At 35.3% G+C, this 17,383-nt stretch overlaps 2 protein-coding genes across 2 annotated transcripts; one reads left to right on the top strand and one right to left on the bottom strand.

The window, feature by feature from the left end:
- Window positions 1-328: 328 nt before the first annotated feature.
- LOC120421530 (cohesin subunit SA-1) lies at window positions 329-15,065 on the bottom strand. The gene is made up of 6 exons (XM_039584750.2): window positions 14,926-15,065; window positions 14,740-14,846; window positions 13,349-14,680; window positions 6,118-7,600; window positions 646-1,034; window positions 329-586 (listed from the first exon to the last, which is right to left on the bottom strand). Exons 2-6 carry the CDS (start codon window positions 14,820-14,822, stop codon window positions 361-363), a joined length of 3,513 nt encoding a protein of 1,170 aa, XP_039440684.1. The 5' UTR covers window positions 14,823-14,846; window positions 14,926-15,065; the 3' UTR covers window positions 329-360.
- Window positions 15,066-15,214: 149 nt separating this feature from the next.
- LOC120421532 (elongation factor Tu, mitochondrial) lies at window positions 15,215-16,969 on the top strand. The gene is made up of 2 exons (XM_039584751.2): window positions 15,215-15,373; window positions 15,462-16,969. The coding sequence occupies exons 1-2, from the start codon at window positions 15,334-15,336 to the stop codon at window positions 16,808-16,810; spliced, it is 1,389 nt and encodes a 462-aa protein (XP_039440685.1). The 5' UTR covers window positions 15,215-15,333; the 3' UTR covers window positions 16,811-16,969.
- The last annotated feature ends 414 nt before the right edge of the window (window positions 16,970-17,383 follow it).

Below are 17,383 nucleotides of genomic sequence, written 5' to 3'. Positions count from 1 at the left end.
TTTACTTCCTCATCCGATGTAAGGTTGGAGCAGATGGGAATCGAACCCAGAATAATCCGCTTACAAAGCGGACAGCTTAACCATTCAGCTAAGCCTGCTCGTCAGTTTTTGGTTATAAAATATTAAAAAAAAAATCTTTCGATTTAAGGTGTATTGAAAAACAAATTTCACAAAACAATGATTAAAAAATCTTCGTAAAATGGACTGTCATCGAAATTATAATCGTTCGACCATTCAATTACTACCAGCAGTATGATATATTTAGTTGTGGGACATTTAAACACTACGATACTACCACGATTAAAATCCAAACAGTAAAGATTTGTTTTAAAATACTCACATCCGGCGGCCGACTCAAACTTACGCCACGTAATCCGCATCGTCCTCGTCGTCGTGTTCCTCCTCGTCGTCCTCGCGGTCATAGTCCTTCTTCTTGCGCGAGTAGGCCCGCTTCGCGGCAGTGGCCGGCGGCAGCTGGTCCGTTTCGCCGTGGAGCAGCGAGTTTTTGTACGCCATCAGCGGCTGCCAGTCCTCGGACCGGCTGGACGGGATTCCCGCGTTCAGGCGGCGCTCCAGGAAGCTGAGACTGAAAGGAATTTGATTTTATTAGCATTTGTTAGAGGTTTAGACTTTCCCACAACTCACATCAACTTCTTGTCCTGCTTGATCAGCTTGTTGGTCAGCTCGGCCAGCGCTTCCAGGAAGGCAATGCAGGGCGGCGGAGCGGACGGATCTTCGTACCCGTCGGCGGGAACGGTCACCGCGAACAGAATCCCGGCCCGGTGGAACACCGTAATCGCTTCCCGGTTCTTGACCGCGTCCAGTCCGAACGAGAGCGCGAATCGCTTGGCCAGTTCTTTGAGGTCGGCGAATTCTTGCGAGTTGCGCGAGACGCGACCGCCCGGCGACGCGTCCTGGATGTCCTTGAAGATGTTGATCAGGCTGAGACACATGGTCATGGCGCAGTTGACCTTGTTGATTTCGCGCGTCTTGCCGAGCGTTGTTTTGATGATGTCGCCGTACTCGTTGTAGCACTGAAAGTAAATAAAGTATTTTTGTTTGAAAAGCGGCATTGGAGTTGATTTTAGTTAGACACATTCTGAGCCATCCATACAGCACGTGAGCACTTTATTTTTAAAAATTCAGACCATTTTTGGTATTATGAATATTACATTTTTTCTGCCAAAAAATGTAATGATTTTTTTTAAACAAATTTTACATGAAACTCCATTCTTCGTCAACTTTTTTTAATTTTTGCTTCGTTTTAAAATTTTAGAACTTTTCTTAGATCTTAGAATTTCAAAATCCAAGAATTTTCTAATTTATCAATTTTGAAACTTCGTCATATGACACATTCTCCAGCGACAAAAACGACACATTTTGACTGATATAAGACCCATTTTAATTATTTATTCGTTGTTTTATTGGTCTAATCATCAATCGCAGCTGAATTAACAATAAGAAATGTTTTTAATAACTTAAACATGACTTATTAATTTGTATGAAACCAAAATGGGTCGAAATTTCGTTGCAACGTCACGGAGTAATCGGTTTGGCAAATGAAAAGTTCGACTTAAAGTTAATTTTCCATAGTCACTACTTGTAGAAAATTGACTTTCCAATCCGAAATTTTTTGGCGTGGCAACGCCGGAATGTGTCATATATATATATTTTTAAAATTTAAAAATTTCAGGATATTTCCTTATCATTACACTTAAAAAAAAATTGATTTATTTTTTAATTTTTAAGTTTACTCAACTCTGACATTTATTAAAGTTTTTATCTTATATTTCTTTTTTGGCATTTTATTAAATTTAAGGAATTTTAAAGTTATAAATTCGCAATTCGCAATTTTCAGTGTAAGAACGGGCCTTGACCGATCTTATGCACAAGGTTGCCGACGAACACGCTCTGCCCTTACACCTACATCTCACCATTGCTCTGAGTCAGTACGAGCGGCACGCTAGAACACGCTTTGAGTGTTCGTGCCAGGCATGCACACCTTCTTTTCCGGTTACGCATTTTAACTCGGCCGGGGGTGGTACATTACGTAGGGTTTGATGCAAGTATAAGCGCCTAACCATCTAAAGTGTGCCTATCAACTTTCATTAAAGCAAAAACTGTTTTATTTTTAGTTTGAATTCAAAAACTTATTGTTATTTACTGTGTATTGTTTTCTCCTGAAATCTTGCCTGTTGTTGAGTCTGTTTATCTGTTGCTATTTCTTTTGTCGCGGTGTTTTGTTACAATTTTTGGTCCTAAGCATGTTATAAAAGTTTACCAAAAATACAATAGTAATATTTGTGTTAATCCTTTAACCATTCCATAAATTGAGTAAGGGCTCAAACCTCACTTGTTTAAAAAAAGGGTGAAGATTGAAAACAATTGACAGTAAAAGAGAATTTATTTTATAAAAATCAAGTATCAATAGTAAGAGAATGATGAGCGTATTTTGAAGAATAAAAATGAGAAGCTAGATGTATTAGATGTAAAATTAGACAATAGTTAATAAATAGAGATACAAAACAAGCTTTGATTATAGTAATGATAATTTATAGGACAGATAAAGAATTATTCAAATAAATAAATTCGCAATAAAATCAAAAAAGATTAGGCGAATGATAAATAGACTTGATATTACTAGTACATTAAGGAAAAGTATATTTTTAAGGAAAAAAAAACAAAACAAAGTTTGTCACAGCAGTATCAATTGAGAGAAAAGAGTGGAAAAGCTTTGAGAGATAAGAGAATCAAAAGTTAGTAAAATTAAAATCAAATGTTGGATATTAGAGCAAAATAAAAATAGGAGATAGGTGGTAGCTGAGAATGAAGAGAAGAGCAACCCCGTTGTGCGATGTTTCAGGTACATCCACAGCAGTTGACTCAACATACTGCGAATCAAAACAATACCGTCTACAATCACAAATTACTTCCCTTTCCCACATTGTCGCGCCCCTTTCTTTTAGCCGTCTCGACTCTGACCCGCGGTGGTCAAAGGTTTACGATCCGTTTCCACAGGCCACCAGCTAGGTCATCATGAAAACCAAGCCAACGTGGAGGTAAGAAAATAGGACACTCGCAAGGAACCAGAGCTATACTGTTCTGATCAAGATAATTCGGATGATCTAACAGAACTACGGATGTAGTTAGTTACGCTCCTTCCAGGATGTTCCTTACGTGGACGTCAACCGAAGAGCACGCAACAAGGTCAGTGCCATTGCATGCTCTTAGGTATCAATCCTTGGCATGCTAGAAGATTCAAATTTAAGAATTTAATAAAATTTATGAATTAAAAAACATTAGAATTTTAAAATTCTAGAATTTAACACTTTTTGGTTTTTTTTTTCATTTGTAAATTTTGCAATTTAGAGCTTTAAAATTTAAGATGCTTAGAATTTTAGAATTTTTAAACTTTTAAAATTTTGAAGTTTGCATTTTTTAAAAAAATTGTAGGATTTCTAGAATTTTTGAATTAAAAAAAAAACAGAAATTAAGAATTATAAAATAGCAAAATTGAATAAAAAATAATTTGTAAATATTACAATTTAGAATTTTAAAATTTGATGCATCATATAATTCTTGAATTTAAGGATTTTAGACTTGTTAATTTTAGAATTTTTATTTGTAAATTTAAGAATTAAAAATTTTTAGAAGCCTGATTTTTTTTAATTTTTAATCATACATTTAATTTCTTCTCTAATAATTTTTAATTTCAGTTTTTTTTTTCAAAATTTTAAAATATGATTTTTTTTAATTTCACAATTTTTAAAACATTTAGGGGAAATATACCCATTTTAATCACACTAAGCCGTTCGACCAATTCTCATCACTTTTGCCGTTTCTGCTATTAAATCAATATTTTCAGATGTTTCAAAAATGGAGAGTTGCTTGCTCACTTTTATTTGAGCTATTTATTACTTTGGAACAGTCAAAAACACTTTTTATAAGCTGTAATTCATGATCAAAGTGCTTATAGGCCGATAATAGAAATAGGCTGAGAAAGGGTATAGTTCCCCTAATTTTTAGAATTTTTGATTTTTTTAATTTGTAAATTTTACAATTTCTGATTCTGATCCAGGTTCAATAAAGATCAAAGCATTTTTTCTGATTTTTTTAAATTTTACAATTATTGAAGTCTAGATTGAAGTACATTTTTTTAAATTAAGAAGATCAGATTTTTTTCTTATTTTTGGATGTTTAATTTTATTAATGTTTCCAATCTAAGAATTTTAAAATTTAGAAGCATAGAATTTAAGAAATTTAAGAAACATAAAAATCTCGAATTTTTGAATTTTTGGTATAGTAAATTTAACAATTTTAAAATTTGGTGGTTCAATGTTTTCAATTTTAATCATACCATTAAAGTTTTCAAAATTTAAAACCACGCCGATTACATATTTAAATTTAAGTTGTTTTTTTATTTTCAGATTTGAGAATTTTAGATTTTTTCTTGAATTTATAAACATTAGAATAAAAAAAATGGTAATTTTTAATTTAAGATTTTGTTTTTTTTTCGAGTTCTGAATTTGTAGGATTATGGATTGAGGATTTTTAATTTGCAATTTTTAGAATTCAAAAATTTTTACAGTTTCAAATTTTAGATTGTTCAAAAGATCCATTTAATTTTATGTTTTTTAGAATTTTCAAAATTTAGATTTTTTTTTAATTTCAGTTTTTTTTTTGTAAATTTTAGAATTTGAAAATATTATAATAAAAGAATTAATAAAAAAAATTCCAGTTTTTTTTTGTTTTTGTAAATTTTACAATATTAGAATACAGATTTTTTTTAAACTTTAGAAGCATTAAATTCCGGATTTTTTTGTAATTTAACAATTGTTGATTTAAAGGTTATTCAATATTTTAAATATTAGGAAGTTATTATTTTTTTTTTTTGTTAATTTCAGTTATTTTTGGACTTTAAATTTTAATAAATTTTAAAATCACACAAGTAAAATTTTTTTTAAACTTGAGAACTTCACAATGTTAGAATCATACAATTTTCAAAGTGTTATAAAAAAATAAATTTCAAGATTTTGAAATTGTAAATTCAACAATTATTGATTTTGTGGATCTTTTAATTTGTAAACTTTTCAATTTTAAAATTTATGAAGTGCAGAATTTCTGATTTATTTAAATTTTACAATCTTTAAAAAAATAGAATTCTAGAAATATCAACTTTGAGAATTTTTGGATTTTTGTATTTGTAAATTATATAATTTAAAAAAAAACAGAATTTTTGGCATCATATTTTTTTTGTAAATTTTACAATGTTAGGATTTTAACTGGAAAGTATAAAATTTATTTTTTAATTCAAATTTAATTTGTGTTGATTTGGAGATTTGGAGAACTTTTCAACTGAGATCAATTCATAGGCCTTTGCAGGGAGGGTACATATTTCTACGTTTAGATTTTGCTAGACGAGTTCTCTTTTAGGGAAAATAAATTATGACAAAAACCCCTAGATCTATGATAATTTATAATTTAAAAATCATACAATTCTTGAATTTTATTCATGCATTTTTTTTTTTTTGCAGATTTTAAAATATTTAAAATTTCTGAATTTTGGAAGAATTTTTAAATTTCATACAATTTACGAATTCTGGAATTTCAGAAAGTTTTGTTTTTTTCTTTAATTTTATAATCTAAGAATTTAAGAAACATATTGAAATAATAGAATTCTAAAAAAATAGATTTTTGAATTTGTAAATTTCTGAATTTTCAAATTCCGATAATTTTTGAATTTTAGCATTCAAGAATTTTAGAGGGTCACGAAAAGAATGAGCAACTTTCCTTGACCGCTGTAGTGTCCTAGACTTCCTGTGCTCACTCCGATCATCACCGATGGCCTTCCACCCGTCCGCCCGCTAGCCATCGGTTCGCGTTGTCGTTCCCCGTCCGCTCCGGCCGGTGGCTTTCTCTCGACTAAATAACCACGCGCTCTTATGTCAGAATCTAACACAAAGGCTTGCACGCAAGGTGTGGTGCAAACGCGATATGCATGCAAGGTGTGGTGCAATATAAATACATGTTCGGCGACTTGCATCGCATAGGACCCTACAACCGCCTTCCTAGCTCCGAGCTTGAAAAGGAAACAATCGTGTAAAAATACCAACTCACCCTCAAATAGTGCTTAAAAATATCCGCAGCCGACTTCATCGGCAGAATGTTGTACACAATCAGTTTACAATACGCGGCCAAAAAGTTCCTCCTCTTGTGCAGCTCCTCGATGCGCGTCTCGTCGTGACCTTCCTCCTGCTCGGTCGAGAACACGTTCGCCTGCACAAACTCGTTCAGCAAGCCCTGCTGCTCCGCACTCGGCACAAACACCAACTTGCGAATGCTTTCGTTCTGGTGGGTTGCGAGCTGATCGCTGAACACCACCACCAGGTCGCAGATGGACATGTAGGCCGCTTCCTGGACGGTGGGGGCGACCTCGTAGTGCATCAGCTCGTTGCACGCGTTGAGGTATTTGTTGAGGTTGGTGGACAGTTCGTCAACTTCGGCTGCCGCCGATCGGTCCATGGTGTTTTCGAGGAAGTAGAGGCCCCAGTTGATGGAGAAGAAGCACGCCTCGATGCAGTAGACGAGGGCTTCGTGCGGGATTCCGTTGTCGCCGGCGTTTTCGGAAAGGCTCTCTTCGATGTCCTGGTATAGCGAGTCGAACAGGTTCCACGGGTTCAGATTGTGGCACGAGTAGAGGATCGAGACCTTTTTGAGGCTGATGTTGACGTTGTAGATTTCGTCTTCGTTGGGGGTTTCTTCGCCAGCGATTAGGTTTCGATAGTCGTCGATGGCTTCCTTGTAGCGGTTGACGCACTCGTCGATTACGTTTGATCTGGCCACGTCGCACCGGGTGTAGATGGCGCTTCCCTCTGTGCATAGAAACTCAAATGTCTTCGAGCAAGTCTCCAGCACTTCGCGATCAACGTGGATCGACATGATGTGCGTCATTTTGTCCAGCAGCGCCTGCAGGTTCGCCTCCTGCCTGGTCGTCGTGTACAATTCCAGGTCAAAGTACTGCGGAATCGCTAGCAGATTCGTCAGCTTCTCACTATCGGCACTGTACTTGTTCAGCAGCAGTGGCAACGTCTGGATAAAGTGCTCCGTGAGCTTCTGCTTATCGTCCTGGACCTGTTTAATCTCCTTGGCGCTCAGCGTCATCTTCCGGCTGCTTCCCCGCCCCACCGGAGGTTCCCCCGTGGCAGCCTGCCGCACCGCACTAACCATAATCTCGATCAGCGTCGATTCCTGCTTGTTGTCCAGGGTTTCTTCCGCCGGCCCTGGTTCCTCCAGCAGCAAATCCGTCATACACTCCCAGTCCTTGACCATGGGGTTGCTGTCGATGAACGAATCGACCAAATACGCTCCGTGTTCGTGCAGTTCCGACTCGATGAAGAACTGCACCAGATCCCGGATCAGCGGGGTGTTGGCGAGCCGCTTCTTGCCGCGCTTCGTGTACGTCACCTGGGCGTCGGCGTCTAGACAGAACAGGCGCACGTTCAGGAACTCGGCGGCGGCCTGCGCGACTCCACGGTGCGACGAGTACACCAACTCGTACACGATTTCGCAGTCCTTGTCCGTCAGGATGTCCTGGTGAATTCTGGAATGCATACATAAAAAGTGGACAAAATTTGAATATTTAGTTATATTGCAAGCTTGAAAATTTCAAAAAAATGCTTATCAGCCCAGAAATAGAGTACAACAGTCAAAAACACAAAGTTTTCCTCTGTCAGGGTTGTTACGGAAAAGACGAGAAAAAATCCGCGCCAGATCCGCGCCGACCCCAAAACCCAATCCGCGCCATATATAAAAAAAACCGCAACAAACATAGAAGAGAGTAACATAATGAATGAAATTTTAAACGAAAAAAGAATAATACAGAAAGCATTTGGATCAGTACCGTTGATCAGTTGTGGATTCATATCCCACCTGTACCAAATGGAACCTTTTTTGCCATTTCTGAAACAATATTAGCATTTTTTTTGCAACACTTTAAATATCGTTGCTTTAAAAACAAATTCAGAAAAAAAAATTTAAATTCAAAGATTTAAAAAAAATTAAAACCATAAAATAAATCAACAAATTATAAAATCTAGGGATTTAGTACTTGATACTTCTTGCCAAAACTTTACTCTGGAAAACAAAACACAAAATTTCTATTATTTTCTTCTCTAAATTTCTCTAATCTTAAATATGACTCCGAAAATGATCCGAACTAAGAAAATGGCAAAAAAATAATAAAATAATTTAAAAATTTAATGATTTAATAATTGAATAATTTAATAATTGAATAATTTAATAATTTAATAATTTAATAATTTAATAATTTAATAATTTAATAATTTAATAATTTAATAATTTAATAATTTAATAATTTAATAATTTAATAATTTAATAATTTAATAATTTAATAATTTAATAATTTAATAATTTAATAATTTAATAATTTAATAATTTAATAATTTAATAATTTAATAATTTAATAATTTAATAATTTAATAATTTAATAATTTAATAATTTAATAATTTAATAATTTAATAATTTAATAATTTAATAATTTAATAATTTAATAATTTAATAATTTAATAATTTAATAATTTAATAATTTAATAATTTAATAATTTAATAATTTAATAATTTAATAATTTAATAATTTAATAATTTAATAATTTAATAATTTAATAATTTAATAATTTAATAATTTAATAATTTAATAATTTAATAATTTAATAATTTAATAATTTAATAATTTAATAATTTAATAATTTAATAATTTAATAATTTAATAATTTAATAATTTAATAATTTAATAATTTAATAATTTAATAATTTAATAATTTAATAATTTAATAATTTAATAATTTAATAATTTAATAATTTAATAATTTAATAATTTAATAATTTAATAATTTAATAATTTAATAATTTAATGATTTAATAATTTAATAATTTAATAATTTAATAATCTAATAATTTTATAATTGAATAATCAAATAATTTGATAACCTAAGAACTTTCTTAAAAAAAAAATGAACAAAAATCAATTGTAATATTTTCGTTATTTTTCAATTTAATAATTCGTACTTTTTACGTTTTTTGAGTCTGTATGTTTTGACAATTTCAAATTAAGAATTCTATTTTTCTTATTCTGAAATTTCAAATTGTTGAATTCCAGATTTCTTATTTTTTAAAAATTTTAACATTACATTTCGCTTTTAGACGGAGATTTAAGAATTTAAGAATTTAAGAATTTAAGAATTTAAGAATTTAAGAATTTAAGAATTTAAGAATTTAAGAATTTAAGAATTTAAGAATTTAAGAATTTAAGAATTTAAGAATTTAAGAATTTAAGAATTTAAGAATTTAAGAATTTAAGAATTTAAGAATTTAAGAATTTAAGAATTTAAGAATTTAAGAATTTAAGAATTTAAGAATTTAAGAATTTAAGAATTTAAGAATTTAAGAATTTAAGAATTTAAGAATTTAAGAATTTAAGAATTTAAGAATTTAAGAATTTAAGAATTTAAGAATTTAAGAATTTAAGAATTTAAGAATTTAAGAATTTAAGAATTGAAGAATTTAAGAATTTAAGAATTTAAGAATTTAAGAATTTAAGAATTTAAGAATTTAAGAATTTAAGAATTTAAGAATTTAAGAATTTAAGAATTTAAGAATTTAAGAATTTAAGAATTTAAGAATTTAAGAATTTAAGAATTTAAGAATTTAAGAATTTAAGAATTTAAGAATTTAAGAATTTAAGAATTTAAGAATTTAAGAATTTAAGAATTTAAGAATTTAAGAATTTAAGAATTTAAGAATTTAAGAATTTAAGAATTTAAGAATTTAAGAATTTAAGAATTTAAGAATTTAAGAATTTAAGAATTTAAGAATTTAAGAATTTAAGAATTTAAGAATTTAAGAATTTAAGAATTTAAGAATTTAAGAATTTAAGAATTTAAGAATTTAAGAATTTAAGAATTTAAGAATTTAAGAATTTAAGAATTTAAGAATTTAAGAATTTAAGAATTTAAGAATTTAAGAATTTAAAAATTTAAGAATTTAAGAATTTAAGATTTTAAATTTTATTTGAGATTTTTGAGATTTCCGTTTTATTTTTGTTTTCAAAATTGTTTTAAATTTAATATTTTTTAGTTTTCAAATTTTGTTTTTTTTTAAATTTTGATTTTTATTTTTGAGTTTTGAATTTCAGATTTTTAAAATTCTGAATTTAGAAATTTCAGATTTTTTAAATTACGATTTTAAAAATTCGAAAAAAATTAAGCCTGAATTTTAAACATTTTGATTAAAAAACTAGAAAAAATATAAAAAAAAGTTTCGAAATTTTGAAATTTGAATTTTGAATGATGGAGCATTAATTTTTGAATGTTCTGATCTTTTTATTTTTCACTAAGAATGTGTAAAAAATACTGTAAGTTAATGTTGTTAATATTCGAAAAATAAACATTCAAACACTTTGAATCATTTAAAAAATTACAAAATATCAAAAAAATCTACAAAAATAAACAAAAAATCAATGAAACTTTAGAAATTTAAAAGGGAAAGGAAAACAACAAAAAAAATATTTAAGTTTTTTGATTTTTTTGTACAATTTTTCTTTTTATTTTTATTTTTAATTATTTAGGATTTTTGTATTTTTTGTATAGAAATGTTTTATAATTTTTGATTTGCTTTTTTATATTTTTTTTTCAATATAATTAAAATCTTAAAATTAAGATTTTTAAACGAACGTTTCATTTTATAATTCCGAATTACACTAAAACCTCAATAATTTGACAATTATTGATGTCAAATCATCGGGGTTCTTTTTTAGTTTGACCCCCTCTTAACACGGTGCTCACACACACTACCAAAACCAATTGTTTCGCTCACGCCGTGCAAGGCATTTAGTTTAGATAAGGTAAGGCGGGGTTTCCAGCTATCAAAACATTAGATCTTGTATTGATCGTTTCCAAAGCAAATTTCACCGGATTTTTTCTGTAAGGTTGTTAAGCCAAAAAACGCTTTGAAATGAATTTTATTTTTTGAAAATTATTTTTTTGGCGTTTTTCATTTTAGTTTAGTAGTTAAATTGATCCGGAAAACGGTAAAATTTTCACTTTTCTGAAAATCACTAAATGTTTACCTTATTTAATCTACATACCTTGCACGCCGTGTAAAAAGCGACAATTCGTAACTTATGGTTTGACAAAGTCAAAGGGGAACAAACTAAAAAATGTCAAAACACCGGGGGTTTAAAGTATTGCTTGATAAATAATAAAATTTTAAAGAATTAATGTTTTTAATTTATTTAATTATCACAGCTATGCGTTGTTTGTTGACTGGGCTGCAAAGAGTACAGGGTCAGCAATAAATTTCATTTGGGTTTAGATATCTCAAAACAGTGTTGCCAAACTAACAAACTTGAAAACTAATCGGAAAGCTTATTTTTATATAGTACTTGTTCGGTAGCTGGGTGTTGTTAACTGAGCGAAAAAACAAACAAACGTCAAAAGTAAAAATGAAGCAAAACGATCGAGGGGTCAGTGAATGCAAAAATAAATGCCAAAAATAACTTTAAAGTTTTCATAAAATTGCATGTTTATAATTTTAAAAGATTTTGCTATCGTTGAGTTACATTAATTTTTATTTTTTGTTAAGAAAATGTAATGCATCGATATATCTTGTCATTTTTCGATCAGCCCAGTTAGCGAACAAGTAGTTTAAATATATCTTATGTTTTTCATTAACAATTTTATTTACACTAAACCCTCAATTTTCAAAAAATCAGATTGTTTAGAAAATGTACCTTGTTCATCAATAATGTCATTAATAATGTATCAGTTTCTTCGGAGCAAATTTTCCTCGGATTTTTACAAAATTATATTTGCAAAAAAAAAACAATATTATCACAACTTAATTTTTGTAATTTTCAATTTTGTATTACTTTTATTTAACCCTCTACTGCCCAATTATTTTTTTTTTTAATTTGATTTTTCTATGTTTAGTAGGGTATTTTGAATATTTTTTTTTCTATGTTTAGTAGGGTATTTTGAACAATTTTTTTTTACGGAAAACTTTTTTTTCTCTTGTTTTATGTTTTTCTTGTTTTATTTTTAGTAGTTTAATTAGCATTTATCTTGTTTAGTTTATTTATGTTTTTGATAGTATTTCTGGAGTTTTTTTTAAATGTCCAATAAACCAAATTTTCAGATTTTTTTTGGGTGTTTTTAAATACTCCTGACTCAAGGCGGTTTCAAAAACACCCAACAAGCAAAAACTGGAAATTTGGTTTATTGGACATTTTCAAAAAAAAAAAAACTCCAGTTTTGTCCTATTTTACCTATCATTACATTTTGCCTTGCCAATTTTTTCATGTTTTTAAAGAAACTTTTGAAATTTTTTGCTTGTTTTTCACATTTTCTGCACCAATATCATTAAAATTTAAAAAAAAAATTACAGTATATTTTTTTTATTCAAAATACAGAAAATGTTAGTAAAAAAACACAGCCAAAGTTGACCCCACAAAAAAATACATTTTTAAAAACATTGCCAAAGTTACATAAAATAAGTCAAACTTCCAAACCTAAATTTTCTAATATTTTTAAGAGTTCTTCTTTCCAACGCTTTTTAAAGATCAAAAATAGGCTGAAAATGGTTTTTTGGCGATTTTTTTTAATCGAAGCCCGTCTAGAGGCAGGGTTGGGTTGTAGAGGATTTATTGAATTAGTTTTATTAGTTTTTCCATCAAGACTCCATGCAAATTTGGCAATTTGTCATACAAAATAGGCATGCGACTATTTGAAATCTAATTATCTTGAGAAGGTTATTTTCTGAACGATGTGGTGTCTTGAGCAAGGATGTTGAATAAGATTAGGACTTTTCAGAAAAAAAAGGGACACAGAAAAACACAGTTTTTTAAATTGTGTCGCCTTTTCAAATGACGAAATTTTGGAAACTATTATTTTAACTCTCAGTGTTAAAAAAATAAAGTTTGATGAAAAGGGCAGCCACTTTCATTTTTTTTTTAAATCTATATTTTGAGATTTTTAGTTTGAACCAACACTCACACTTTGGTGCTAAAATTATCATAAAATACAGTGCAAATCAGCAGTAAATCTTTCAATATTGAGTGTGATTTTTATCTTTCCGAATTATATATTTTTAATACGGGAAATTTGTAAGTGTTTTAATTATATATTTGAATATATTTACTTTTGAAAGTAGTACACTGTCGTTTCACGCATAATTGTCTCATGTCACTAGAGTCCAACGAGCAAACCTCGCGCAAAACGGCAGTAAATCAAACAATGGTCAAATAATTGTTAAAAGTCGATTAAGAATACTCACTTCAAAATGTTAATCACCAGCTTGACCGCGTGCACGGCCGCCTCGAACTCCTTGTCCAGCGTCATCGCCACGATGCGGTCCTTAAACTTGGACGTAAACAGCTCCAGCTTGCCCTTCAACTCCTCGTTCTCGTACAGCGGCAGCAGCGCCTGCAGACAGCGCAGCCGCACCTCACCGACCTTGTCGTGCAGCGTCCAGCCGATGTACTTGAGGTACGAATCGTCCAGGAAGTTCTGCGAAAACTTCTGCATCCAAATGCCGATCTCCGACATGCAGATGGCGCGAATCTCCGGCAGCGTGTCCCGATAGCGGTGCACAAACACCGACTTGAACATGTACGTGAGCATGTTCTTGATTTCGTCCATGTTCTCCTCCAGCTCGGTTCGCTTGGCCATTAGGGATTCCAGGCGGTCCGGGGCTCGCTTGTCACGGGGCTTCAACCGTTCGGCGTCGTACTGGCGGGCGGCGTTGTCAAAGTTGACCGACACGAGCAGCGCAACGTCCACGAGGGCGGTCATCAGCTTCATCGCGGCGAGGGTGGCCGTGTGACGGAACGCACGAACCTGCGAATCGGACAGACCGGTCAGCAGTGAGATGACGTTGTCCATCAGGAACTGGTCGTAGATGATCGAGTACTGGCACTGCTTCACCAGCGTCTGCACAAAGTCACAGAAATTCATCTTGAACTTCTTCCACTGCTGCCCAGGCATAATCAGCGGATATTCGTGGCTGTCCTCATCGAACTCCTCCGTCATCTTCCGGATGATCGCCGTGTGCTCCATGGTCTGCTGCATCTCCGCCGTAATCTTCCCTTTGCAACCGCTCGCGTGCACGAAAAAGTTCATCAACGCAATCAGCGCCGAATCCTTGTCCAGCTTGTAACTCTCGATCCAATCGTCCACAATGCCCGTAATCGCCGACTTGGAATGCCTCAAAATGTAGTACAAACTGTTCTCGTCCATGGTGCTCTCCCGGTCCGTCACCACGACCCGATCATCCGCCTCGTGATAAACCCGCTTCTCCTTGGGCTCCTTCGGCGTGCCTCCCTCCCCGCGTGCCTTCCGCGGCGCCTTCCTCTTCTTCTGCAACTCCTGCCGCTGCTCGAACCTCCCCGCCCCGAAAAAGATATCGTCATCGTCCTCGTCGATGATCGGCGCCTTCAACGGAACTCCACCCCGCGCCCTCAGCCGAGTCATACGACCGACGCGGCCACCCCCCGTCGGTTGCGGACCAGCTGCAACAGCAACAGCGGAACCACCCTCCTCCGGGTGATGTTCCTCCGATGGACCCTCTCCGGCTCCGCCGGAAGACCAACTCTCGTTGTGGGGCTCACTGAAACAAGGGAAAGTAGGTCAAATCACGCAAAATTACACATTTTGATTAGAACTAACCTGTGGTACGGTGGCTCGATCGGTTCGTCGAAATCCGGGGGCGGTTCGTCCATCCGGATGCGTTTTCCTCCGCGACGGTGCATTTTTGCGCAAAAATTCCGACCCTTCTGAAAGTTTGTAAACAAAGCGGGACGCTTTCAAGTTATTTCACTTTTTCTTAAGATAAACCAAGAATTTGTTACGTACCTTTGTAGATTTTTTAACCCTCTGCAAGAGGGTAAGCTTATTTACTGGAAAATACTCAGAAAACGGTTTATATTAAGTTAAAATCATAAATTTTCACCACTCAAACAAAATTTCCCAAAATGTCTGGCGTTGGCGCTGAGCAAACTGTCACAACACGGTGAGCGTCACAAACATCACACGTCTAGCGCGAGTTTGATTCGACGATCAAAAGTTCGTTCGACCTCCGCTAACAAAACCCCCTGTCGTCGCTTTCGACCCAAAACAAAACGTCAAAGTCACACTTGGACAGTCCGTGCGTGAGGTCTTGCGCAAGAAAAATCAAGAACTTTTTCACTCCCGTGTTTTCGCAGCGAAAAAGTGCACTTTTCGTGGTGAATTAGCGTGAAAACAGTGCAAATCGAACTCACAATGTCCGGCTACGTCGCGCTGCGCACCTTTTTCAACCCCGGTAAGTTGTTTTCAACGCGGACTCCGCCACCGGGCGGTTCACAACAAGAAAAAGTGAGGTTAATGTTGTAATCATTCTCCCGCAACAGTGGCCCGCAAGCCGCTGGCGCAGATTCTGCTGACGAACGGGGCGGCGTTCCGGCCGGCGGCCGTGGGCTTCCAGCAGCAGCGGTTCTACGCCGAGAAGCAGGTCTTCAAGCGGGACAAGCCGCACTGCAACGTCGGCACGATCGGACATGTTGACCACGGCAAGACGACCCTGACGGCGGCGATTACGAAGGTGCTGGCCGATCAGGACCTGGCCGAGAGCAAGAAGTACGCCGACATTGACAACGCGCCGGAGGAGAAGGCGCGCGGTATTACGATTAACGTCGCCCACATTGAGTACCAGACGGAGAATCGGCATTATGGACATACGGATTGTCCGGGGCATGCGGATTACATCAAGAACATGATCACCGGAACGGCCCAGATGGACGGAGCGATCCTGGTGGTGGCCGCGACGGACGGTGCTATGCCGCAGACGCGGGAGCATTTGCTGCTGGCCAAGCAGATTGGGGTCAATCACATCGTGGTGTTCATCAACAAAGTGGACGCGGCGGACGCCGAGATGGTGGAGCTGGTCGAGATGGAGATTCGGGAGTTGATGAGCGAGATGGGCTTCGACGGGGACAACGTTCCGATCATCAAGGGTTCGGCGCTGTGCGCGTTGGAGGGCAAGAGTCCGGAAATTGGCGCGGAAGCCGTGATGAAGCTGCTTGCGGAGGTGGACAAGTACGTGCCGACGCCGACGCGTGACCTGGACAAGCCGTTCCTGTTGCCGGTGGAGTCGGTGCACAGCATTCCCGGACGTGGGACCGTCGTGACGGGAAGGTTAGAGCGTGGCACGCTGAAGAAGGGCCAGGAGTGCGAGTTTGTCGGTTACAACAAGGTCATCAAATCGACCATCACCGGAATCGAAATGTTCCACAAGATCCTCGAGGAAGCGCACGCCGGTGACCAGCTGGGCGCGCTCGTCCGCGGCATCAAGCGCGACGACATCAAGCGTGGCATGGTCATGTGCAAGCCCGGAACGGTCAAAGCCAACGACAACTTCGAAGCCCAAGTCTACATTCTCTCAAAAGAAGAAGGCGGTCGCCACAAACCGTTCACCAGCTTCATCCAGCTGCAGATGTTCTCCCGTACGTGGGATTGCGCCACCCAGGTTCAAATCCCCGGCAAGGAAATGATCATGCCCGGCGAGGACGCCAAGCTGCAGCTCCGGCTAATGAGGCCCATGGTGCTGGAGCAGGGCCAACGGTTCACGCTTCGGGATGGCCACATTACGCTCGGAACGGGAGTCGTGACGAAGGTGCTGAATCAGCTCTCCGAGAAGGAACGGCTCGGTCTGGTCGAGGGCAAGAAGGCCCGCGAGAAGGCCGCCAGCGGTAAGGCTTAAGGACGGGGAGGAGGAGCAGGTCGCGTTTTTAAAGTAACACATTGTCATAATTATTAACCGTTAACGATTAAGCGTGGAATGAAGCAGCAGCAGTCTGGCACTAGATGAAGGTAGAACTATTGGAGCTAAATGTACACTATTAAAACGATTAAAAACCAACGAGGAAGGTGTTTTGATTTCGTTGAGAAATGCCTTGCTTTTTACCTTCCTCACCTCAATGAGGAAAGGCTATAAAATCACTCGTAAAATGAACTGACCTCCTTGACGCACCTTCACGTATACATATCGACTCAACGAGCCATTACACTACCGCAAACAAACAAACTCGCACTTTTTCGTGTTTGACAGTTTACCTGACGTTTGTACAAACAAATCCAGGCAAACAAACAAAGCAGGCAAACTCAAAAGTGCGAGTTTGTTTGTTTGTTTGCCGTAGTGTAATAGCTCCTTCAGAATCAAATTCTGAACAAATGTCTGTGAGTGTGTCTGGATGTAAGTCCGTGCACAAAGAATACACTCTAAAATTTATTTATTTTTTGCGTTATGTAGTAAAAGAATGCTCCCTTATTTACA

The sequence above is a fragment of the Culex pipiens genome, chromosome 3, assembly GCF_016801865.2.
Source record: "Culex pipiens pallens isolate TS chromosome 3, TS_CPP_V2, whole genome shotgun sequence".
Classification (NCBI taxonomy): Eukaryota; Metazoa; Arthropoda; class Insecta; order Diptera; family Culicidae; genus Culex; species Culex pipiens.
This window is presented reverse-complemented; position numbering and strand designations above follow the sequence as displayed.